The 25924-nt window shown below is 41.1% G+C and overlaps 1 protein-coding gene across 1 annotated transcript in view; it reads left to right on the top strand.

Annotated features, from left to right (window-relative positions):
- The first annotated feature begins 16229 nt into the window (after positions 1–16229).
- Positions 16230–25924, top strand: part of BMP3 (bone morphogenetic protein 3) — a 37777-nt gene continuing 28082 nt past the window's right edge. The window contains exon 1 of the mRNA XM_003414128.3: positions 16230–16554. Within this exon, the coding sequence (XP_003414176.2) occupies positions 16230–16554 (325 nt within the window). The remainder of the gene's footprint in view (positions 16555–25924) is intronic.

Here is a 25924-nt window from a genome sequence, read left to right as displayed (position 1 = left end):
AGATGGAAACGAAGCTGATGGAGTCGATGGTTAGAAGCTCTTGAATTCTGGGCCAAAGGGTTCAAACATTAAATATGTCAGGCCCCGAAGAATCACTAGAGGTTCCTGAACAAACAAGAAGTGAACAAACCATCCTTGGCTATCCTAGTCTTTTTGCTGCATGTATGGTACAGGTGACAGCTCTAAACCCCATGAATGTGAACATGCACTGGTGTTGAAGAATAAAATAGCAGCAATAATGTGGACATAGAAATGTTCTGCCCACTTTTCTACAGGCTTTAAAAGAAAAAAAACCCTACCCAGACTGACTTTGAGCGGGGCTTATTCGGATATTACTCTCAGATAACAGATACCATAAAACACCTGTGCTAGGTAATAAACATCAACAACATCTCCTTTATATCAGGACACAATACATATTCAGCAATATTTAGCAAGACTTCTACTGTGTTCTGGTAAATAGATACAGATAGGTCTACCTCTCTGCAAAATTAGAGATAAGTACTTCCACAAAATATCTCTAGTATGATGCCACTGATATCAACTTTACAATCCAGTAATAAAACCAATAATAATACTTTGTACTTATGAACTGCCTCACACTGAAAATCTCGAATGTTTTATGACCATAAATTCTCCAAATACCCTACTTGAGATAAAAAATAATCACTTTCCCCCATTAACAGGTAAAGTAAACTAGAAACTAGCATAGCTGAATGACTTGCCCAAGGCTGCTCAAGTAAGACAGATGTTCACTTCTTCTGGGTACTTAAGCAGAACTGATCCTGCACAATGTAGTGTGGTAGGCAATACATTATACTGGATATTTTTCCTACTTCCCCTTTCTTTCTCCAACTCTTGACAACTCTCCTAGGTTTCCCTTAAGGTGTTAACTGATACCAGTTGATAATGCTCAAGGTGTTAGCCTTCCCATGGATAACTCCATTTTATTACAGGGCTCTTGAAGGCTGGCTGAACTTCAAGAACAAACGAAAGGAGCTCTTTGAATCACTGATAGATAGATTGCTCTCTTCTCCTAGCTCACAGAGTGTCTTACCAAGGGGGCCATTCACTTCTATACTCTGCCACCCTCCAGACCATCTCCATGAGAAAGCTCACTCAGTACACTAAGATTTTGCTTTGTTTTTAGGACAGACATGAAAACAAAAGGACTCCTCTGAACTACCTGACTCCAGGTTCTGTCTCTGGTTCTATCTGAGCCATCTCTGTATTAGGCGCTGTTGCTATGTGCAGTCAAGTAGATTTCAACTCATAACGACCCAACCCCATAGGACAGAGTAGAACTGCCCCACAGGGATTCCTAGGGTGTAATCTTTACAGGAGCAGAAGACACGTTTTATCTCCCATGGAGCAGCTAATAGGTTCGAATCACTGACCTTTCGATTAGCAGCTGAGTGCTTAACCATTGCACAGCTAGAACTCCATACAAGGCAGTAGGGTCCTTGAAAACATTTTGTAGCTCCATTTTTTGTACCCAAGTAGTATTTTTTTTTTTTTTTTAGTATTACTAAGAGGAGCCCCTGGATGGCACAAAAGATTAAATGCTGGACTATTAACCAAAGGTGAGTGGTTTGAACCCACCCAGAGGCACCTTGGAACACAGGCTTGATGATCTGCTTCTGAAAGGTCACACACAGCCTTGAAAACCCTATAGACCACAGCTCTACTTTGCACACATGGTGTCGCCATGAGTCAGAATCGACTCAGCTAACAACCAGTACCACCACCATATACAGCAACAAATTCCTTAGGGGTATTCCTTGTCAATTCCTTCTCAGCTCCTCAGAATTCAAAAATATATACTGAGCTACACTTCCTTCAAAATATATAATCTAATAAAAATGCATTGGCTACTTCATATGGAAATGTGGATTACAAAAATGGAAAAGCAGCAGCCCTTGGTCTGCTATTTAGGATCTCTCAGCTTCCATTTAATTATAATTCCTATCCAGCCAAATCCTACTCAGCTCACCCAGCATAGTCCAGACGCTCCTGCTCTGTTTACACCTTAGAAATAGTTACCAGCATTGACAACATAGATACTTGAAATATTTATATAGTATTTATGCAATCATTCTTCATTGCCCAGTAAAAGAACTGGTTTGCAGGGCCTGGCCCCTTGCCAGAGTTATCTAGATCTTTATTTTATAAGGCAAGAATTTACCCGAGTTCAAAAATTGAACAACAGGGTGGAGGAGTTGTGGGTTAGTGATCACTTATGGTAAGAGAAAGCTGTTTGCTTTTACTTGGGCAGAAATTCAGGGGCAGTTGAAAACTACTTCCCTGAAGGAAGAAACACCAGAAAAACACCTGGAAACCCTGAAGCAAAAGTAAAGAATAAAATTAGTCCCCAGTGGTGATACTTGTCATTTCTACATCCCCATCTGTCCATATTTTGAAAGCATTCTTCACCATGCCTAAGCAACTTTAATTGATCCTGTTAAAGTTTTATATTGGTAACAGTGGGTCATCTGAGTAGTTACATCTGGAAATTTGCACGATGGAAAGGCAGGCATTTCAAACTATGCTAATGGATGGATCCCTGGGTTGCAGAGGTGACAAATGAGATCACCTCCCTAAAGTGCCTGAGACTGGGGGTTGAGGGAGAGGGAATAACCCCTTTGGTCCACAGTCCCTCTGCCTACAATCTCCTGGACTGCATTTAGGGGTAGGGTTGAGGGGAAGGAAGAGAGCAAGTGGAGGAAGAATGAAGAAGTTAGGGGAAGGAAGAGAGCAATTGGAGGAAGAATGAAGAAGTTGGGAGAAGGAAAAGGAAGGGTCTGAGCCCAAGAGTGGGAGAAGGGAGAAAGAGGCAAAGGGGCCTGCATGTACTACTGCATTGCCAGCTCATCCTTGCCCAAGGGCTGGCTATTGGAGCCCTGATCACCTGGGAGAAAACTACTATGGAAATATGAATGGAAATATTCCTTGAATTACAGGGCAAAATGCTAGGGCACAGAATAATTTCTTCAGTGTTTTGCTTTTAGAAACTCATTTCTGGAAATAATTGCCAAAGAGGCAAGGTGGAAAAAAAGAGATGAAATCAAAGAAGAAAAGATTTTTAAAAGTAACAAATTTTCCCAAAAGCCAGGGATCACACTCAAGAAACTGCTGCTTACAGAAATGGTTGATAAGACTATGAGAGAAAAATCCACTGGCAAAAAGAAGGTCTTTAGAAGGCCGTAAGAATTTAACACAAATTACAGAACAAGGACACCACCTGAACTGCCTGCAGGAAGAAACTGATTAGACAGCAGGTAGGTTTCCCAAGGCAGATCCTACAGACTGCACGTGGAAAACAATACAAACAGGCACCTGAGAAAGTCATAAATCAACAGCCGGTGGAAGGAAAACCTTCTAAGTGGTCTTGGAAAACTTCTCAGACTGTGATTCAAACATGACAAAAAACATTCTACCAAAAAGAAAAACGTCAATTTTTATAAGAAAAATCCTGTTCTTTTTACAGGTGTGGCGCTGTGGGATGTGGTGGTACATTCTCCTAGTACCAATATCAGAAGAAATTTTTAGTAAAAGAGGAATCAGATAGCCCAAGGGAAACATGAGTAGGTATGTCAATTAAAGACTTAGTGTTCATGTTGTCCTGATATGTTAGTTATGAAGCAAAATTAACACTGTATAAAAAGAGATCAAGTCCCCTCATAAGACTTTTCAATTTTTTAACGAAATAGGAAGAAAAGTAGAATGCCATACGATTATAAGGGTATAATCAACATAAATATATATACACGTATTTGTAGCCCTAGGCAAAGAAAACAAAAGACTGGGAGGGTACATCCCAAGATACTAATTTTGCTTTGTTTGGGTCTTGTGACTACGAGTAATATAAAATTATGTATAACACAGTTTCTGCCCTCAAAGAACTAATTCTTGTTTCTTATTATGTTTGTTTAGTCATCTTTAATTTTCATATCATTAGAATTTTAAGGAATGTCTTAGTTGAAAAGCAGTTGAAATGAATTCAGGAAAAAAAGGAGGAGATAAGCAGAGGTTAAAATCAGATGTGGTGCAGTGGTTAAGAGCTCAGCTGCTAACCAAAAGGTCAGCAGTTCGAATCCACCAGCTGCTCCTTGGAAACCCTACAGGGCAGTTCTACTCTGTACTATAGGGTCACTATGAGTCAGAATCCACTCAATAGCAACAGGTTCTTTTTTCCAAAATCAAATTATCTTATTTTGTCCTATTGGAATGTTAACATGCATTTTGTTGTTGTTGTTGTTCTGTACATTTATATGGAGGTCCTGGGTGATGCAAGAGGTTAGGTTGGGAGTTCGAACCCACCCAGAAGTCAGGCCTGGCAATCTGCTTCCAAAAGGTCACAGCCTTGAAAATGCTATGGAACAGTTCTACTCTTCACACATAGGGTTGCCATGAGTTGGAATCGACTCTGTGAGAACTAATAACAATAACAACATATATTTGTATAGAAAAACAAATATGTTTGACAGGATTTATTTGATGTAACAGTTTTTTATCTTATCACTCACTATTCATTTTGCTTCAGTTCAGCAAATACTTGTTACATATGTAATGATACAAGGAAATTTGAAGAAGTCAATAGAGGATAAAAGATGAGTCATCTCTGCCTTCAAGGCCCTTGAACCTAATAAAAGTAAGATAAATGTAATGATTCTAAAAGACCTGAAAGCAGAAAACTGAGAGCAAAAATCTTTTGTAAATCAGAATATGCAGTTGTGTATTGATCTCTGTGTGTTTATTTCCACGTGATCTTAATAAATTATTATTTGCAATTCTAGCCTTGTCTCAATTACACAGTAGAAATTAAGGATAAACTGTGTGTGCTCAAGCCTAGGTCAAATGAGCAAGAAAGGAATAGCAGAATCCCTCAGCAGTAGAAGTAGGAATAATCCAGAGAGGCCAGGCAGATGGAAATCTCTGGAGAAGAGTATCAGAATAGAGATCCAGCCACTCCCTCCCCAGGTGGATGTTCTCCCATCACTGCCAAGCCTGAAGGAGCTGGGTTTTATTTTATTAGAGAAACAATCGCTTCTTTATAAAAGTAAGCAAAAGCAGCACATGCCAGAATCTCTTAAGTGCTATAAAAGAGGTACTAAATGCTATGAAGACTGAAAGGATTAAGAGTTCACATTCCACTGGACTGATTGGGAATCACTGCATGGAGAAGGTAGCATTTCGAGATGGGTCTTGAGGAAGACAAACCAAGCAAAGGAAAACAGCAAATGAAAGAAAGTGGAAAAGAGCTATCTAGCATGGCTGGAGTAAAGCGTATTTTGGGAAAGGACAGAAAATTAGGTTGAGGGCAAATTGAGGAAGTTAGAGTGCCAAACTGAGGGTTTTGGTTTTTGTTTTAAATTTATTCGGTCATGAGTAGCCATTTCTTTTTTGAGATGCTTTATAACGTTACTGGACTAAGTTTGAGAATGGTAAATATAGTGGTTGTATTTAAATGGTTAGTATTGGAAACCCTGGTGGCATAGTGGTTAAGTGCTACGGCTGGTAACCAAAGGGTCAGCAGCTCGAATCTGCCAGGCGCTCCTTGGCAACTCTATAGGGCAGTTTTACTCACTAGGAGTCAGAATTAGCTCGACGGCAGCCAGTTTTCGGTTTTTTATGGTAGACAGGAGTCCTGAGTGGTACATTTGGTTAAGTGCTCAACTACCAGCCAAAAGGTTGGTGGTTAGAACCCCAAATAGGCACTTCAGAAGATAGACCTGGCAATCTGCTTCCTGAAGGTCACAGCCTTGAAAACCTGATGGAGCAGTTCTATTCTGCACAAGTGGGGTCACCATCAGTAGAAATAGGTTGGATGACAACTAACAACAACATTGTAGGCAGCATTCTAAAATGACTCCAATGGCCCATGATATTGCATAACCCCCTCCCAATATTGAGTGTGGAAGGAAGTGATGAATATAATGGGACATCATCCTGTAATTAGCTTATATTATATGGCATGGTTGACTTTACAAAAGGGAGGTTAGCCTTGGTAAACCTGACCCAATTAGGCATGCCCTTTAAAGGAGAAATAGATTAGAAACCCTAGAATATGTAAGACGTTTGCCAAGGTTAGTGCGAAGATGGAAGAAGCCACATGGTAGAAATGGCAGATGACCTCTATGGGCTGATAACAACCCCAAATAATGGGACCTTAGTCCCACAACTGTAAGAAACTGAATTCTGCCAACAACTGAATGAGTGTGGAAGTAGATTCCTACCCAGAACCTTCAGATATGAACACTGCCTAGCCAACACCTGGAGGGTGAGATCCTGAGCAGAGAAGCTGGTTGTGTCCATCCAGACTTCTGACTACAGAACTGTGAGATAGTAAATGGGTGCTGTTTTAAGCCTCTAAGTTTTTGGTAATTTATTATACAGTAGTAGAAATCAAAATCAGTTGGAAGGTGGGAAGGAACTGGAAGCCGTTTAGAGACTAGTCTAAAAAAAAAAAACTAGGTTAGGAGAAATCAATAACTGAATTAAAGAAATTGCAGTAAAAATAAAGAGGCCAAATGGGAGAGATGTTGAAGAGGTAGCCTCTACATGCTTTAGTAATGGGTTGGATATGTCTGTCAGGGATAGTGAAAAGGCAAACGTAAGTCTGAGACTTGGAACCTGAATGACTGAAAGGGTGGTGACGCTGTTCACAGAAACATGAAAACCAAGAATACGATTGGGGAGACAATCAGCTTCATTTTTAGATGCACAGAAGGTATGATGCCTGGAGGATATTCCCAAGTTTACCAGAAACAGGTGGGCGGGGGACTGAAATTCTATACAGAAGTTAAGGTTAGGAAAATCACTTTTCAAGTTCCTGTTACTAAATAAAAGTGCGTAAAGTGAAATCCCGGAGGAAATACCCAGAAAGATTGGTATGAAGTTAGAATAGGATCTCAAAAGAAAGGCTTCTCCCTTCTCTTTCTAGATGACATCCTTTCTCTGCCTGGAAGATCCTGTCTGAAATACTCCTGGAAAACCACCTATTTAACTTTCAAATCTCAATTTAAGTATCCTCTCCTCCATGCGGAAACCCTGGTGGCATAGTGGTTAAGTGCTATGGCTGCTAACCAAGAGGTCAGCAGTTCAAATCTGCCAGAAGCTCCTTGGAAACTCTATGAGGCAGTTCTACTCTGTCCTATAGGGTCACTATGAGTTGGAATGGGTTTTGGGGTTTTCTCCTCCATGCAGCCCTCTCTACCTTACTCAAGGTACTGACTTAAGGTTGCTAAAAAGGTAATGTTCCTATCTCCTCAATAGACTAAGTTTTTCAGAGGACAGGGACCATTTTATTGTATCTTTGTATTCCCAACTCCAAAATTAAATGTCAGGAACATAATGGGTTCAAAATATTTATTGACTGAATGAAGCAATGAAGGAATAATTAAAAAGATAAGAGGTGAGCCAGAATAGCATCATACACATCAGATAAAAATGAAAGAGAGTTTCCATGAGAAGGTAGTCAACAGTGTCAAACACTTAAAGATAGTTAAGGATGAAGCCTGGAGGAGGAGGGTGAAAAAAAATTCAGAGAATTTTTAAGTTTGAAATTTAATGCCTAATACAAGGAGAGTTTCCATAGAATACAGATCATACTAGGGATGGTTAAGAAATGAAGAACTGTTTATAGTTAGTAAGAATGTGAAATGTCAGGTATAGACTACTTTTCTTAGAAGTTTGGAAGTCAAAGGAAAGAAAGTGACAAAATGATGGTTTGTGAAATAGTAGAATATAAAAAGAGGTTTTTGTTATTTGCTTTTAAGATGAAGAAAAACTAAACGAGTGTATAAACAGAAATAAAATAGCCAATAGAAGTGGATTAAAGATTCATAGAATATCAAAGTTCTAAAGATCCTTGGAGCAGACCTCGTTAGCTTCTGTCCTTGATAACTGAACCCAGATTCTATTTGTGGTGGCAATGTGCCCAACCCCTGCAAGATTCTCCAGCCTCCCTTGCAGGTAGAGATATCCATGTGATGAAATTTTGACCAATGAGATGTCAATATTCATCAGGGCTCTGAGATGGCTTTTTCTTTTCCTGATAAAAGGGAAAAATAAGACTGGTGCCTTCTCTCTTCCCCTTCTTTCTGCCTTGAGCAAGGACTTGATGGCTCGAGTTGTAGCACCCATGTGATGAACCTAGGGCAGCAAGGATGGGAAAATGTCAAGTAAGTCACAGAAACACTGGGGCTGCCATTGTCAAGCCACAGAAAAAAAATGCCAACAGCTCCTTATCTGCAGACTTCTTACAATAAGCAGAAAAACAAAATCTATATTTTTAAGCCACCATGAGTCAGGTATACTTTATTTTCAGCGAAATAAATTCTTAAGTAAGAATAAATATCTTCAATCGACTTTCTGATATTTGAATCAGCTTTACAATTTCCTCATGTTGTCATCCATCCTTTTAAAATACATTTTCAGAGGTAAGAATTCACTAATTATTGAAACTGACCTGGCTATTTTGGAAGGGAAACCCTGGTGGTGGCATAGTGGTTAAGTGCTATAGCTGGCTGCTAACGAAAAGGCTGGCAGTTGAAATTCACCAGGTGCTTTTTGGAAACTCTATGGGACAGTTCTACTCTGTCCTATAGGGTCACTATGAGTTGGAATCGACTCAGTGGCAATGGGTTTTTTTTTTTTTTTTTTTAACCATTAAAAAGCCCTCTCCTCTCAAAAACTTGATTCCCGACTTTCTTCTAAATCTAGAATCAAGGGACTTCATAAACTCACTCTACCTTACATTTCATTCTCTATTCCCTCTGCTCTCCAGCATGCACACTCTGTCCAAATCAATCCACTTTTTCTCCCCCTCCCCCCAATACCCCCTTATTAACATGGAAAGTTCATTTTCACCTCTATGATGTATCTCTTACAATTATTCTTTCCTGAATTGCAAGTCCTTTATCTTTTATCTAAAGCCTTACTCATGTCTCATAGTTGAACACTATATCAACATTTCTCCCCTTGTTTATTAATTGTTCCATGTGTGTTTCTTCAGTTAACCTACTAGAAGGTGAACTCCAGAGACACATTCTGTCCATATATTCCCCCTAGAGATTCTAGTATGGCTTTATATAAGTATTCAATAGTAATTGTTTAAGGGAAACTTTTAGAAAATAAACATGTTATAGATTTAATTGTGTCCCCCCAAAAAGATATGCTGAAGTCCTACACTCCACCCACCACTACCTATTATTGTGACCTTGTTTGGAAATAGAGTCTTAGAAGAAGTTATGAGTTAAGTTCACATGAGGTCATACTGGAGTAGGGTGGGTCCTAATACAAAGGAAGTTTTGCCCTCATAAAAGAGGAGAAGAGACGCAGACACAGAGGGAAGCCAGCCATGTGAAGCCTGAAACAAACACTGGAGTGATGCATCTACAAGCCATGGAATGCTAAGGGTTGCTAGAAGCCACCAGAAGTTAGGAAAAGGCAAGGAAGGAACTTCCCCTAGAGCCTCCAGAAAAAGTGTGGCCCTGCTGACACCTTGATATGAACTTCTGGCCTCCAGAACTGTGAGACAATAAATTTCTATTTTTTAAAGTCATCCAGTTTATGGTAATTTTTTTGGCAGCCCTAAGAAACCAATATAATGTACAAGTGTTCAATAGTGCAAATAAGAGCATGCATTATACACACATACACACACGTCTTTGTAGCCAAAAGTAGAACTCAACTCAATAAACTCCACTAAAATTCCAAATCTGTATTTACTGTTGTTTTCAATTCTAAAAATGTCTTTCTTCAGCTCATCTTACAATTAGGAAAAGGGAATAAGTGTCTTCTTTTTTTTGTTGTTCAGTAGTTGGCTATAACAGTAAAACTTACTTTCTAATATAAAATTGGAAAGTCCTATTATTAAGAAAAAACAATTTAAATTAATTTGACTCAACTGAGCAATCAGACACAAGGTGCTTATAGAAGCATATTCAGCTCTGAAGTTTCTCTGAGCAGCTGCAAATCCTCCATACATCAAGGAAGCAAACTGTTCAGCCAGAATTATGAGCCCTGCGATTTATGTCTTTACTGGGAAGGCATCTGAAGATGGATGCAACTCCGAAAGCACGCACTTGTCTATGACAAGGAATTTGGAAGACAACTACCTGGCCAATCAACTAGAAGAGATCCATACTTGTGCCCATTCCAAAGAAAAGTGATCCAACAGAATGCAGAAATTATTGAGCACTCTCATTAATATCACACACATGCAAAATTTTGCTGAAGATCATTCAGAAATGGTTCCAGCAGTACCTCCATAAGGAACTGCCAGAAATTCAAGCTGGATTCAGAAGAGGATGTATAATGAGGTATATCCTTGCTGAATGTCAGATGGATCATGGCTGAAAGCAGAGAATACTAGGAAGATGTTTACCTGTGTTTCACTGACTATGCAAAGGCATTTAACTGTGTGAATCATAACAAATTATGGATAATATTTTGAAGAATGAGAATTCCAGAACAAGTCATTGTGCTCATGCAGAACCTATACATAGACCAAGAGGCAGTCGTTCAAACAGAACGAGGGGAAACTGCGTGGTTTAAAATCAGGAAAAGTGTACATCAGGGTTGTATCCTTTCATCATACTTATTTGATCTGTATGCTGAGCAAATAATTCAAGAAGCTGGACTCAATGAAGAAGAGGGTATCAGAATTGTAGGAAAACTCATTAACAACCTGCAACACTCAGATGACACAACCTTGCTTGCTGGAAGTTAAGAGGACTTGAAGCACTGACTGATAAAGATCAAAGACCACAGCCTTCAGTATGGATTACACCTCAACATAAAGAAAACAAAAATCCTCACAACTATACCAATAAGCACATCATGATAAACAGAGAAAAGACTGAAGCTGTCAAGTATGTCATTTTACTTAAATCCACAATCAACACTCATGGAAGCAGCAGTCAAGAAAGTAAACGACGTATTGCATTGGGCAAATCTGCTGCAAAAGACCTCTTTAAAGTGTTGAAAAGCAAAGATGTCACTTTGAGGACTAAGGTGCACCTGTCTCAAGCTATGGTATTTTCAATTGTCTGATATGCATGCAAAAGTTGGACAAGGAATAAGGAGAGGAACAATTGATGGCTTTGAATTACGGTGTTGGGAAAGAATACTGAATATACCATGGACTTCCAGAAGAATGAACAAATCTCTCTTGGAAAAAGTACAGCCAGAGCGCTGTACTTCGAACACTATGTTACTCTCCTGAAACATCACATGTTATAAGGTGGGACCAGTCCCTGGAGAAGGACATGCTGGGTACAGTAGAGGGTCAGCGAAAAAGAGGAAGACCTTCAACGAGATGGACTGACACAGTGGCTGAAAGTATGGGCTCAAACATAGCAATGATTGTGAGGATGATGTGAGACCAGGCAGTGTCATTTGGTTGTACATAGGGTCACTAGGAGTTGGAACCTGACTCAATGGCACCTAACAACAACATCTAAAGATGAAAGCACGTTCTGAATCAATAAATCCCATCCAGATCTGGGATTCTGTGGCCTTCGATAAAAGAAAGCACTGTTATTCTCCTGAAGCATCACAATATGGCATCTCCAGGTGTTATGATGAGAAAATAGATTACTCCCAGTTCAATTTGTTTCCAAATCAGTTCCCCAAGAGGTCATTCAGAGGATCTAGCCATGAGTGCCATTTATTTGTCACTGCTGGAACTCTTCCGCTTCTGGTGTCATCCTTTGCTCTATTTTCCTAGATATAAATAGAGACATAGGTCAGTAGGAAATGAACCATTTTAGGTCTAGAATTTGGCCCCTACAAGGATTGTAGTGCAATGGATAGCTTTTATATGGCCTTTCTTACCATGGTCTTCTCTTACCAAATGACTGGGTAGGAATATGCAAAAAAGGTGCTTGCGGCCTGCCAAGGGGATTGGACAGCTTGCTAGTAATACAAATAAGGCTCATGGTACCCTTGTGGGGGTGGGACCATGCAATACGGTGTATGGAACCCTAACAAGGGGATTGGTCAGTTTTGCCATCCAGCTAAGCTTAAGATGAACAATCTCAAGCACAGGGGGGACCTGACTACCATCAATAAGAAGAGATGGGAGAGAAGTACAACCTTTGGACCTTGGATTCCTATGCTGAGACGCTCCTAGACCCAAGAGACAGAGCAAGCTGTAACACCAGAGACAGCAAGATGACGAGAAGCAGCGGCAGATAAACAGCAGGCAGCAGAGGCAGTAGAAACAGGAGACCAGCAGGAGACAGCACAGCGAGCTTCCCGGCCTATGGAGCAAGACAGCTGAGCACCTTTGGGCAGAGGCTTGCTGGTGGAGTGGGGTGCCTCCAGCCACTTGTCATCAGAGCTTGGCTTGCCTACCCATGGAGGAAGAAAGCTAAGTGCCTTCCGGCTGAGGGTTGGCAGAGTGGGGTGCCTCCAGTCACTTGTTGGTGGAGCTAAAGAACTTAGTAACACTTGTCTGAGCAGGGCTGAGGCTGGGGCGCAGAGAGAGGCTTGCCTGTGGGCACGGCTGTGAAGAGGCTGTCCTGATCAAAGAACTATATCCTGAACTGTAACCTGTTACTTCCCTAATAAACCTCATAGGTGTGAGTATGGTTTGTGAATTCTGTGTGGCCATTACAATGAATTATCAAACTCAGCAGAGAAATAGAAAATGCTATGGGAGGGATAGTTGGTAACAGAAGTAAAAAGTTTGGAGAGTTGAGGTATATTTCACCTCCACCTAATAGGAATCAGCCTTGAGCTGTTAATCTTGATTCTCCGGCCTGCTTGTGAAGTTAGAGGAGGTCAGACAAATCCACCCTGCCATTATTACAAGTATTCTCCAATTTACTGGCTTCTATTTGCTGGCACAGGACCAGGCAATGTTGTTCTGTTGCACACAGGGTCACTACGTGTTGAAACCAACTCAACGGCACCTAGTAACAACATTCAGACTCTCTATTCCAGTGTAGGTGCCCTGCTTACACAGTGGTTAAGGGCTTGGCTCCTAACCAAAAATCGGCAGTTCGAATTCACTAGGTGCTCCTTGGAAACCGTATGGGGCAGTTCTACTCTGTCCTATAGGGTTGCTGAGTCAGAATCAACTTGATGGCAATGAGTTTTGGTTTTATTCTAGTCTTGCAATGACAGCTAAGAGACTCTGATAGGTATTATCCTACCAGTTTAACATTCAGTTGTTACTTTGTTTGTTCTGAATATACTGGCTGGTCACTAAAATATGAAGATGAGTATTGCTTGACCTCTGCCTTGGACAAAAACACATAAGCAATTCTAAGAGCTGACTTTTCTTAAACATTTGCTAGGTGCTCCCAGGTTCGATTCTTGACCAATGCATCTTATATGCAGCCAGTTCCCTCCCGCCCCCCCCCGCCGCCCCATTGTCAGGGGAGGCTTGTTTGTTGCTATGATACTGAACAGATTTCAGTGAAGTTTCTATTCTAAGACCGACTAGGAAGAAAGGCCTGGCGATCTACTTCTGAAAATCAGTGGATGAAAACCCCATGGATCACAATGGTCTGATACACAACTGATCTGGGGAATGGCACAGGACTGGTCAGTGTTTTGTTCTATTGTTCATGGGGTCACCATGAGTCAGAGGCCAACTCCATGACCACCAGCAACAACAACAACACAAAGACACCGTGGTAATCCCTTGACATGGACTATCCAGTTGTTCCTTATAGCAACCCGGTGGAGCGGGAACTTTTATTTGATACTTACGAATAAGAAAACAGGGCGTGAAGAAGGAAGGTACACATAGGTAGAAAGAGGTGAAAGCCTGCATTGAACTTACGTGGTCCACTCCAGCACCTGCAGCACGGCCTCCCACAAGTGTTGAATTACATCCAGTACAGAATGGCAACTGCTGCAATAGAGATGTACACCAGGGCTAACTGGGGGGAAGTCTCAGGGGTGGTTTCAAAGGCGAAAAGGGTAAACTTTTTACAATGAGGGCTGGGGCTCAGGGGGACCCAGAACTACTACTTAAAGGTCAGAGGTGACCACAAAGTAACAAGAGTGAAGAAACTTTTTCTTCTCAATTTGACATTGTCCCAAAGCAGAGCAGCAAGTTAGGAGGAACATTAGAAGCAGGCCTAGAAGGAGAAGGCAACTCACAGAACTGAAAAAGAACAAAAAAGAGAGCAAAAAGAACAAAAGATTCACAGGAAAAAATCAAAGAAGGGGAGAGTTTCCAGGGCCTATTGAATTTTGCCATTGGGTTTTCATTACTAACCACAAAAGCTATTATGTTTTTTAGCCAGGCAAAGATCATAAGCACAATCTCATCTAATCCTCACAACCACCCTTGAAGTACAGCGTTGTTATCTGCAGGACAGTTCCGGGGATCACTAAGGGCCAAATACAAACTGCAGTGGGTTGAGACATGATTTAGTAGGCAGAATGTAGTCTGCATTTGAGAAAAGTTTGACAAGGGATTGAGCCCCTACTAAGGGCTAATCTGCATGTCAGTCACTTAGCACTGTTTTCTCATTTCATCCAAGCAAAACTCTAAAAGGAACATGTTGTTATTCACCTTCAAAGAAGAAATGAAGATTTGAGACCCAGTGTGACATCTGAGTTTTTTTTTGGTTTGTTTTTGTTTTTTCAGTAAGGCCCACAGAGGGGACAAAAAAGACATTAAGGGTTTTCCTGCACCTGGTTAAGCACATTTACACAAATTAAAATGTCAGTTCAAATGCGAGTTTCATTATTAGTAATGTGGCAATTAAGGGCCTGGGTCTGGAGCTCAGCTCAGTGTCCTTTTGCCTCAGTTTCCTTGTCTGCAAAATGGTGTTTGTTGTAAATATTTTTTAAAGGTAATACACGTGAAAAATAAAGAATTAGTGCCTAGGAATAAGTGTGGAATAAAATGCTAGCTAGTTTTGCAGCCAAGAAAAAAGGAGAGTTAGAGTCTCAGCTAGCAACTGTCAGAGCCTGCTGTGCAACGCCAGGGTCTCTGACTTAGAAGCCCTTATGTTTCATCACCACTGCACCTTCGGGAAGGAAACCTCTTGAGAGACAATGAGAGAGACAGAAAGAGGGAGGAAGAGAGGTGTTTACTGTGTGTTCGCTTTTTTATTTGTTTTTAAGATGTAAGAGATTCCAGGTATGTTTCTCCTCTTTTTGTTTTTAAGATGGAAGAGATTCCAGTTATGTTTCTCCTCGGGGAAGACGAATGGGGTAAACTGATGATTCAGGAGAGAGGGGAGATCAGGTGTGGGAAACTCTGAGAGGCCAGAAGGGACTGGAACCGGGCACAGGTGCAGGGGTTGGCGGCTTTGGTCAGAAACCCCAAGGAAGGCCGTAAGGAGGGTGTTCACATTGTGATTTTGTTTGGAATTGGGGAGTGGGTAGGCAAGGAGAGGAGAAAGAAGCTCTTATTTTCCTCTGTTCACTTGTTCAACATAGCCAGTTTTTGAAAGGATTAAAAAAAAAAAAATTCCTCCAATCCTTTCTTTCTTCCTTGATCTTCTTTCCCTCTCCGTTCCCCAACCACCCCCTCCTCTACTTCCTCTTCTCTCTCTCCCCCTGCTGGTTCGTTGGTCACTTCCCCCCTAGCTTTTCTGCAGCTATAGCCGGGTCCGAGCTGCCTGTGAAAGCCAGGGCGAGGGGAGACTGCCTGCGGACTGCACAGAGCAGCCAGAGAACTAGAACGAAGTCTTAGTCTCTCTCTCTCTCCCTCTCTCTCTCCTCGCACGCACGCGCGCGCACACACGCATACACTCAAAACTCGGACTGGCCGTTCCGCGGCTCCTCCAATCCCTGGAAAAGGCGAGCGAGCGTTCCGGACCGCTGCGCGCACCCCCGCTCCGGCACTCCGCCCGACGCAGTGCTAGTTCTCCTCCCCAGCGCGGCCGCTCCGGCTGGGTATTCCCGAAAATAAAACGGGGAGGGAGGGTAGAGACAGATCCTGAAAACACCCGGGACACACGCGCCGCGACTCGCTGCTCTCTCTCAGCGTCCAAGTGGAGACGGCGCTTGCAGCGTCCCGCGCCAGTGAGGTCCGCTCCCTCTGCGAGAGAAGAACCCACCTGCCGCTCTGCCCTTGGCCAGCTCAAAAAGTGGGGCTTGTCGCTGTTCTGCTCAGGCTGTCACCCAGGGCTCCGGACGCTCTCGCCCTAGTTTAGGGTTTAACCCTTGGGTCTCCCGCGGGCCCCTCGCTCTTCCAGAGTATCCCCCCCGCGACGCAGGGAGCGGACGCGCCGCGCCGGGACCTCGCCATGGCTGGTGCGCGCAGCCTGTTCTGTCTGTGGCTGGGCTGCTTCTGTGTGAGCCTAGCCCAGGGAGAGAAACTAAAGCAGCATTTCCCCGAGCTCCGCAAGGCTGTGCCAGGCGACCGCACGGCAGGTGGTGGCCCCGGCCCTGAGCTGCAGCCGCGCGACAAGGTGTCGGAGCACATGCTGCGGCTCTATGACAGGTACAGCGGCGGCGGCAGGACCGAGGCGGCGCGGACGCCAGGCTTCCGCGAGCGGGGCTCCCGATCCCCGCGCCCCCGGCCCCTGCATGAAGGCAACACAGTTCGCAGCTATCGAGGTGGAGCAGCAGGTGAGTGCCCTGAGGCGCCCCTTTCCAGCAATCTGGTCCCAGCTTTCTACCGGACCCCCCACAGCATCCATGTCTGCCCTCTGCCCGTTGGTGCCCCCAGGCACCTTTCCCCAACCTCCGCGGCGATCCTCCCGGGCCCCTCGGTGCAGTCACGCCCCGCATTTCGCCAGCTGCGTCCATAGTAAGCCCGGTTTTAGAGTCCGAAGTGAGAAGTGGAGAGAAGAAGGGCGCGGAACAGTGGAGGGAGCTGGCTGGAGTATCTGCTTGGAGAAAGGGAAGGGGCGACACCCCATGCCCAGAGGAGCTCTCCTGCCCTGGGCGTCTCTAGCAGTCCTAGAATAACTTACGCCGGTGATTCCTACGTGGGTCAGGGGATATTCCCGTGGCCTGGGCTTTAGCCATGTTTATCAAGTGGTAGATGCCATTTTATGCCAATCCCTCGGCCCCCAGAGAGATAAGTCACACTTGCCCTCGCTTTTAGATGATCTCTTTTTCTGGTTTTGTCGCCCCTCTTAACCCTTGTCTTCTGTGTTTAACAAGTGCTACTTGATAGCTCCTTGGTGACAAACACACAAACAAAACCAGGTGCTTGGGTGTTATTATTTAAAATCCATCTAGGCAAAGAGGGGTTGTCCCATCCACCCTGGGAGGAGTTGGAATAGGGGGTGATGCTGGTACATGTAAACATCTCTTGAAATCAGCTGATGAAAATCTGCTCATCCTATTATTCAACACAGATTACTGCAGACTGAAATTCATGGTTTAACAAGGTTTCTGCTAGCCCCTGTGCTGAAGCTTATAACTTATGCAAACAGCCTCCCTCCGTTGTGCTAACAGCTTGAGGGAAAGTTTCCTGAACACTAACCCTGTTTATATGCTTTGAGGATGGACCGCAGCTTTTTAGTTCACTTCATTCATGATAAAGGGAAATGTAACTGCGAAGCCTGTCTTCAGTGAAAATAGCCAAGACCTGTCAAGTAAGGAGGCCAGCCCTTGCTGCTCTATCAATTCTGTCAGAATCAGTAAAAAGAAATTTCCCAAAGCTTTGATATATAGGACTTATGAAAAAAAGAAAAGGGAAAACTAAAGCATCCATCAAGGAAAACCCTCCGCTGACACTGTAAATACACTCTAGAGCTCATAGGCATGATGACATTTACAATAAATGTGAATTATGGTTTCTAACGCAGAAGCCTGAAGCTAGAGTCTGAGCTGAACCAGATTTCGTTTTCTTCTTAAAACCATGATCATGCTCTGTGAGGACCTGGCCTCTGCTAAGGAAACAGAAACCTGCTTTGGGTTATCCACAGCATGACAGCCACTTGATGAGACTGTACTGACAGCTGACCACACCAGCGAATGCTCTATTTACTTTCATGCAATTTTGAGGGCTAGGCTCAAAGAAGGAGCAATATGGAAGCAGGGATTGGAAGGAAGTTGGGTGGGCAAGGCAGGTGGCAAGAGTGAAGATACTCAGATCACTCCTATCTTGATAATCACTTTCTTGGGAATATTCCTAGGGAGTAACTAGAGCACCTAAGAAACCAACTATATATATGTATTTTTTTTTGTATCAACATGTTTTATTTTTAGTATGAATTATATGATTTGGAGATGGAATTTGAGTTTGTTTCATTCAACATTATACAGGTTTTTGTTGTTTTGGGCTGAGTGAACAATGTGTGGGAGATTGCTAAGGATTCAAATAATTTAGGCTCCATATCCTATTGGCTTCGACTCATTCACTGCTTTATAATTTCAGTGTCTATTTTCAGCCTCACTGTAGTTTTATGCCATCAAATGATAAACTCTGATATGGAGGCGAGAAGCCCCCTTGAAGTGATGAATTTCAGCTTGAAGCACATACAGGGCTGTGTGACCTGATAAGAAAAGTAATCCTTTTTAGCATCCTAGAAAAAACTATCCTAATTGGCAAACAGGGAGACAAATAGTAAGACATGTCTCAAAGTCCTTTTGTTTTATTCTCTGCATTTTTCAAAGCCTTAATAACTTTTTTTTTTTTGCTAACTTATTCATCAAATGTAGACACTGGTTTTTGTGGAAGCTTAAGTGTCACGTTACCACATGGGAGACTCCTGGAGAGGTGGTTCATGTTGGACCCCTTCCAAGAGTGTTTCGTTACTAACATACTAAAAAGACCTTATTATGAGGCAGTTCTGGCTCTAATAAGGCAGGGCTCCAGGAAAGTCCTGATGCTTTCGTGTGTGTCTCTCTAGCTTCATCCATATAAACATTTCCGTAACTCCCTTCACCTTACGACGTACGTTCTGATGAAGGTGAAAGATGCTGTCTTCATTAATAAATTAGATATGTTTTCTAGCTCAAAGTGTTTAGGTTTCACAACGTATGGGTTTCTTTGTACTAAAGATGTTACAGCTTTTAATGGCAGGTCAAACGCTGTGCTTTAGGTGCGGAGTGGCTGCTGGTCTGGCCGACTTTCCAAGTGCTTATCCGGGCTGAGCTATAGCCTTACAGCCCTGTTTGCTCCTTGGAACGTACCTGATTAAAATTATTTATTGTTCTAAACCTAGAATATCTTTGGTTGAAATTTAGCTGCTGTGGTCTCCCCCTGATTACTTTCTACTTAAACCATTACTTGATGGTGGGTGGCATTCATCCTAAATACACTTTTGCTAACCCCTCTTCTCCTCCCTCAGCGCTACTCAGTTGGTATGCCAAAACCGTAAGTTTGGAGCGCTTCTAAGTTTTTTTGTGATGTGCATGGGCTCACGTGAAGATAGGTTTTATCTTTCTCTTTGTAAAAGATAATTTACAAAAATATTGATGACAGAGTATTTCAGCTTTATAAAAATACACCATCTTGGAGGAAAATGAGAGGGCTATGAAATCAGCATTTACTTTCCTCTTGGTTTAAGAAGTTGTCCTTGGCTACTATTTAATAGAAGAATAGTTTGCCTATGTTGTTTCCTCTCTTGAACCTGTTTAAAGTAGGTGATTTATGTTCATTACATTTCCATCATCGGTCACTTAATCTTAATTTTCTTAATCATAAAACGAAACTCTTTAGGAAGAGGAATTAAAACCTATGTGTTCTTATAAGGAAACTTTCAGTGTTTTAATTTATGACATACAACTACAAAAAGACTACGTTTTAGTGGATATGCATTGCCTTTTAAAAAATGTCACATAGAGTTCACAGGTAAAAGAAAATTGAAGTAATCCAAACCCATAAGTGAATACATGGTTTTAACACAGAAAGGGAGGTTCTTTCCTATCATGACTAAAAAAAAAAATGATAATTATGATTTTGACATGTTTATGAAGTGCGTGGCTAAAATATAACGCTTTGGAAAAGATAATATGTAATTAAGGGCTGAATGGTCAAGCCATTAGGAACCATGGGCCCGTGGGCTTCGACGGTAAGGGATATGATAACTTTATGAAAACATAGTTACCTTGAATGCCTGGGACCTAGAAACTAGGTTTGAAATGAAAGAGTACTCGGATGATCTGATGTTTTTGTTTAAAGGACAATAGTACATCTGGAGAGAGGGTGCGGTATGAGCAGCTGCTTTGAATTATAGACTACTTTGAATACGCGATGGCCCTTAATGAAGTTTTTACTGTAATAGGCAAGACAGCTTTATAATCTTAACTTTTAAAAATCCATAATACCATGGATTTCTTATTATCATGCTAATGGAAAGGAAAAAGAGAATAAATTATATAAAAAATAATTTAAATTTAGCTTCATAGTATAGTTAGACACACTCAAAGAGACCAAGAAACCATGGGGGTCAATGAAGAAAATCCCCTAACGCAGATAACTCGCTCAGGGAATATGTATACATATAATATAATTACGAACAATTAAGAGGCTTGCATGTATTTTATCTAGGCACTGGAGTTTAATAAGCACTTGATTGACTAAGTTCAGATTTTCCTGGAAATTAAATAGGGACATGAGTATTAAATCTGCTCTTAAGTATTTTAGAATTGTAGTTTTTTTGTTTACGAGGCCTTGAAGAAAGCAAGCCAACCTCCTGTCTCTTATGGAAGAAGAAATTGACATCATAATTTATTTTTCAGACAATTTTTCAAACATACTGAGCTCATGTCAAAACATATTAAATCTAACAGATCGACCTAACTTTCTATGAGAAAACTTCACAAAAAGAGGTTTTATAAAATATTAACAGGTGTTACCTAAATTGTGTTCTGTGGTCAGATAAGTTTGGAAATACTGGGCTGTAACAAATGATTAGTTTTCTTTGTTATGGGGACCTTTTAGGGTCTTTAAATGCTAGTGAGCCCTCTTAAGAGGGGAGACTTTTCTCCCTTAAAGAGTATTTTAGAGTATTGCGTTTCTGAGATGTCTGCTTAGAGAAACACTGGTTTAGAGCCTTGCTAATTTAGCAAGAAAGATGTGCTAATTCAGAGTGAATATCTGCGTTTTTTTCAAAACTTGAGACTTTTGTGTCTTAGAACATTGGAAGGGAGCCATGTTTTACCACTTCGAGAAGACTATAGAGGAAGATTGTATAAAAGACTATGAAATCTAATTACTGATTAGCTGATTTGAAAAAGTTATGGGAATAATGTGATGGTGAATCTTAATATTAAATACATGGTTGAATACTGTCTCATTTCTTATTTCCCATTTATACTTATCTAAGGATGTTTATTTATATTGTTACTTGTGGGGATTGACTCCTAGTGGCATTGTACCACCTTCCTGCTTTCATGTTTTAAACTTCCCTGAATATAATTTTAGAAGTCTCTCTGTTACTAAATTTCATTTTGGTGTGTGTGTCATTATGAATTCTCCTTCATTGTCGCCTTCTGCAGAATTACTGTGTTGTTGAGTGTCATCAAATGAATTCTGACTCACTGAGACCCTAAATGACAGACTAGCACTACCCCATAGGACTTCTCAGACTGTAATCCTTACAGGAGTAGATCATCAGGTCTTCCACGGAGTGGCTGGTGGGCTCCACCCACTGATCTTTTGGTTAGTAGCCAAGTGCTTACCCATGGTGTCACCAAGGCTCCTTCCTATAGGATTAATCTTTATTATTTCATGACAGTTACGCTTTTGATGAAAAAAAAAAGCTGTTTTATTTGGGAGAAGTTTAGTAGAGATCATACACATTGTTTTGTTAATGTTTGGTCACATTAATACCTTGATGAAAGACACATTTACTGAAGACATCTATCAAATCTCTTATATAATCTCCATTATTTGTTGTATTTGCTAGGTATAATAAAAATAGGACCTGTTTTGCTCATTTTCTGTTGGTTATTCAGGATTTTTATGCTGCAGCATCAGATAGTATCTTATTAACTTTTAGTGGTAGTAGTGGAAAGAAGTTTGGCATCACAGATGTCTCAGCTTGAACTTCCCTGTGCCAGTTTCAATGCAGAGTGAATTTTTATTATTGTGTTATAAACCCATGAAAATAGAATTTTACAGTGCAAATATTGGCGTAGTATTAATCAAATGACACAAGTATTTGTTGCTGTTGTTGTTGTGTGCCATGGAGTTGATTTTGATTCGTACCGACCCTATGTGACAGAGCAGAACTGCTCCATAGGGTCTCTTAGGCCATAAATCTCTATGGGAGTAGATCATCAGGTCTTTTCTCCCGAAGAGCCACTGGTAGGTGCGAACCACGAGCCTTTCAGTTGGCAGCTGAGTGCTTAACCATTGTACCACCAAGGTTCCTTATATCTACTTTGACCTGTCGTAAATGATGACAATTTAACCAAAGAACCCTCATTATTGCATCTTTACTTTACACCCATGGGTATATTTAACAGTCCATAAAATGCCAGTCTGTTTACATGTTGAGGAACCCTGGTGTCACAGTGGTTAAGTGCCCAGCTGCTAATCAAAAGGTCTGGAGTTTGAACCCACCAGCCACTCTGTGGGAGAAATATGTGGTGGTCTGCTTCTGTAAAGATTTACAGCCTTGGAAACCCTGTGGGGGCAGTTCTCCTCTGTCCTATAAGGTCACCGTGAGTTGGAATCGACTCAACGGCAATGGTTTTATCTGTAGGTTAATAATGGTTGTGTCCTAGCATATTAGTACATAAAGTAGTACTCCTGGTAACACACAATTTCAGGGATGATATTTTTAGAGGCATAAACGTCATTTTATTTATCTAAAACATTGTAGTGTAGGCTATACACTCAAATGACCATCACGTCTTTCTTGACTCCTTCAGTGATCTACCTTCCTTGAAGATTCATCTTCTCAGGTCAGTAGAGCGACAGTAAATGCAACGACTTCGTTGCATTTGGGCATGCTTTCAGTAAAAGCGTTTGGGCAAACCAATCCTAGTGTATTACCAGCTTTAGTTAATTCTTCTTACTTTACTAATGAGGCTCTGTTAAATATTCCTTTTATAAAATAATTATATCCAATAATTTTAGTAAAGCAAGGTTCTTTGTCTTGTGCTCTCATTTTAGAGTTGAAGCACCTGAAGCTCAAAATGCTTTTATTTGCCTTTCCTTCAAATAATCTTTTAATTTAATTACAAAGAATTAACCTAATGATTGTTTAAATTGAGTGTAATTACTGTATTTAGGTGTGGGTTAAGGTGGATGGCTTTCTAGTAGAGAAAAGATTGCGAGAGGTTTTATTTTTCTATTTCCTAAGTTAAGAGTTGTTAGTTGTCGTCTAGTGGGTTCTGACTCATGGTGACCCCGTGTGTTACCGAGTAGAACTGCTCCATAGGGGGTTTTCTTGGCTCTAATCTTAATAGAAACAGATTGCCAGGCCTTTTATTCTGCAGTACTGCAAGGTGGGTTTGAACCACCAACCTCTAGGTTGGCAGTAAAGTGCAAACAGTTTGCACCACCTAGGATCCTGTTAATCAAACCAAATCCAAACCCATTGCCATCAAGTCGATTCTGACTCATAGTGACCCTATAAAACAGTAGAACTGCCCCATAGGGTTTCCAAGGAGCAGCTAGTGGATTCAAACTGCCAATCTTTTGGTTAGTAGCTGGGCCCTTAACTACTGTTCCACCAAGTCTCCAGGGCCCTGCTACGAGATCTAAATTCTGATCTTGACTGGAATGCTAATTAATAAAGTCAACTAATATTGCTATTCTCATTTCCTTCATCTATCAGGCAGATTTAATCATATCTACTCTGCCTGTCTCAGAATGTCAAAGGAGAAAATCCATTAAAAATTTAGAAGCTCTGTGAAAAAATGAGATATTCTTAATGTTCTTAATATTTTGAGAGATTGTTTCCCTATGGCTTCTCACAAAGCCCTAAACTAATCTAAAATGTTGAAAATATGCATTGGTTTGTAGTACAAAAGATATATTTGTGATTTCTCAAAGTCATTCGTTCTCAGTGTATGGTCCCTGGGTTAGCAGCATCAGTATCTCCTGGGAATTTCTTAGAACTCAAAATCCTCCAGCCCACCCTAGTTCTTCTGAGTCAAAATGTGGGTATGGGACCCACAAATCTGTGCTTTAGCAAACCCTTCAGGCGATTCGGAAGCATACTCAGCTTTGAGAAACACTGCTCTAAGTTCATGTGACTAGAATTTTGAGTATTTTCTGTCATACTAGTGTCTGAAATGTAGAATTGATTGACAGTGCTGTTTCTGGTCTCGTTTGATCCTTTTAGTGGGTCTTTCCATGGACAAATGGTGTATTAACTTATATAATGGTAAGCTTCTTTACTTTGGAAGGTATATTACTGTCTTTATGACACATTTTCCTCTGGAGAAAGCTTCAAAGTAAATTAATCAAGACTTGTTACCCATCTCTCATAGCTGCAGATTCTGGGGCTTAATAGATTTGTTAGAAGGAGGATGGCCTACAAAGTAAGTTTTGGGGGGTGGGGGGCAGGGAGCATATCTCATTCATCCTTGTTTTCTGAGGGCCTGGGATAGAATTGTCACATAGTAGACACTCAGTAAATGTTTTAGTTTAATTGAATTAAATGTTCAGGGGACTAGCATAAGAAGAGATAGTAGAAAGGCTCTTAGCCAGGCAAAGGAGTCTCTAAAAAAAAAAAAAAAAACTCCCCATGAAAGAATTTACCCCTAGGCATTTTACCATTTATGTATTGAATGGTGATACGATTCTCTTTTGTATACACCTCTTCTAATAATGCTTTTTTTCTTCTTATGAACTGGAAGAAAACTCCAACAGTGCTTATACCCAAGAAGGGCTTTTGCTGACTTTGGAAACTTGAACCTCCTTAAACTTTTTTCACTTTGGTGTTAAGTAGGAAACACTTTTGAACCCGGTAAGTTTACACAGTTGTTCCCTCATCAAATTTAATAGATATTTTCCAGGATATAAGTGCTCCAGATTGTGTGAGGTACTGGGAATATGAAGATTTATTGGACGTAGGTCTGCCCTCCGAGAGCTCACAGTCTAGGAATGCCTGTGGGTGGAGGCTAAGAGGAGATAAACTGACTAATGGACATTTTGCTCTTCTAGAAAAACATAGATTATATCATATTTGGCTTGTGTTAGACTTTGGGCACAGACAATGATTGTTTTGAGATCCTATAAAACTCTGTCATTCGACTGGAACTCTGCAAGGAAAACAATATTCTATGGTTTTTTGTTCTATTTAGAAACTCTTCTTCATCTTGCCTTTGCCCGAAAGCGAAGGCCACATAGAGAAACTGCAGTCAACAATCAGCATCAGCTATTCAGCCAGTGACTACTGTGGGTTATGTGGCTCAGTCCTAGGCTCCGCTGACATTTCTAGCAGCTGTACTTTGTTGGAGAAAGAGGTGGAAAAAAGTTGTTCTTGGTTACATATTTTCTACATGACTAAAATGTTTTTCCTGCTTCCTGGGGATTTAACTAATCATCAAGATTTCATTTAGTCTATTTGTTTTAAAATCAGACTTTACATAGAAAGCCTTCCATTGTATGTTCTAATTCACTTTGAAAACATTCTGTGTGGGCCAGCACGAAGGTGAACTTCCACTTACCACTCCCAGGGCACCTGCCTCGGCTACTTCTTGAGAGGAGTTGAACTTTACAATAGCACCGGCTGGTTCTAACCAGAGGCAAGTCCTTGGTTTGCTCAAGTACAGGTGCTTGCTTTTCAGATGAGAGTAGAAATAAATCTTCTGCCTTTATGTAACAATCAAGTTCCTAAACAATCTCTATAGGTGATAGAATATCCAGGTTCTGTTCTAAAATCATTACTAACTAGATGACTAATTGCTGCGGCCTTTTATTTATGAGTTTCTGTAACGCGTAAGTTCGACTAAAATTGGTTATTCATAAAAGAATCATTTATTGAGTACCATTTAAAAGTCAAGCCCTATGCTAAGAGCTGAAGATTCTGATGTAATACAGGGCCTTGTCTTAAGGTGTTTATAGCCTTAGAAAGGA

The sequence above is a fragment of the Loxodonta africana genome, chromosome 5, assembly GCF_030014295.1.
Source record: "Loxodonta africana isolate mLoxAfr1 chromosome 5, mLoxAfr1.hap2, whole genome shotgun sequence".
Classification (NCBI taxonomy): domain Eukaryota; kingdom Metazoa; phylum Chordata; class Mammalia; order Proboscidea; family Elephantidae; genus Loxodonta; species Loxodonta africana.
The sequence above is the reverse complement of the archived record's forward strand: the minus strand, read 5'-3'. Positions and strand labels throughout refer to the sequence as shown.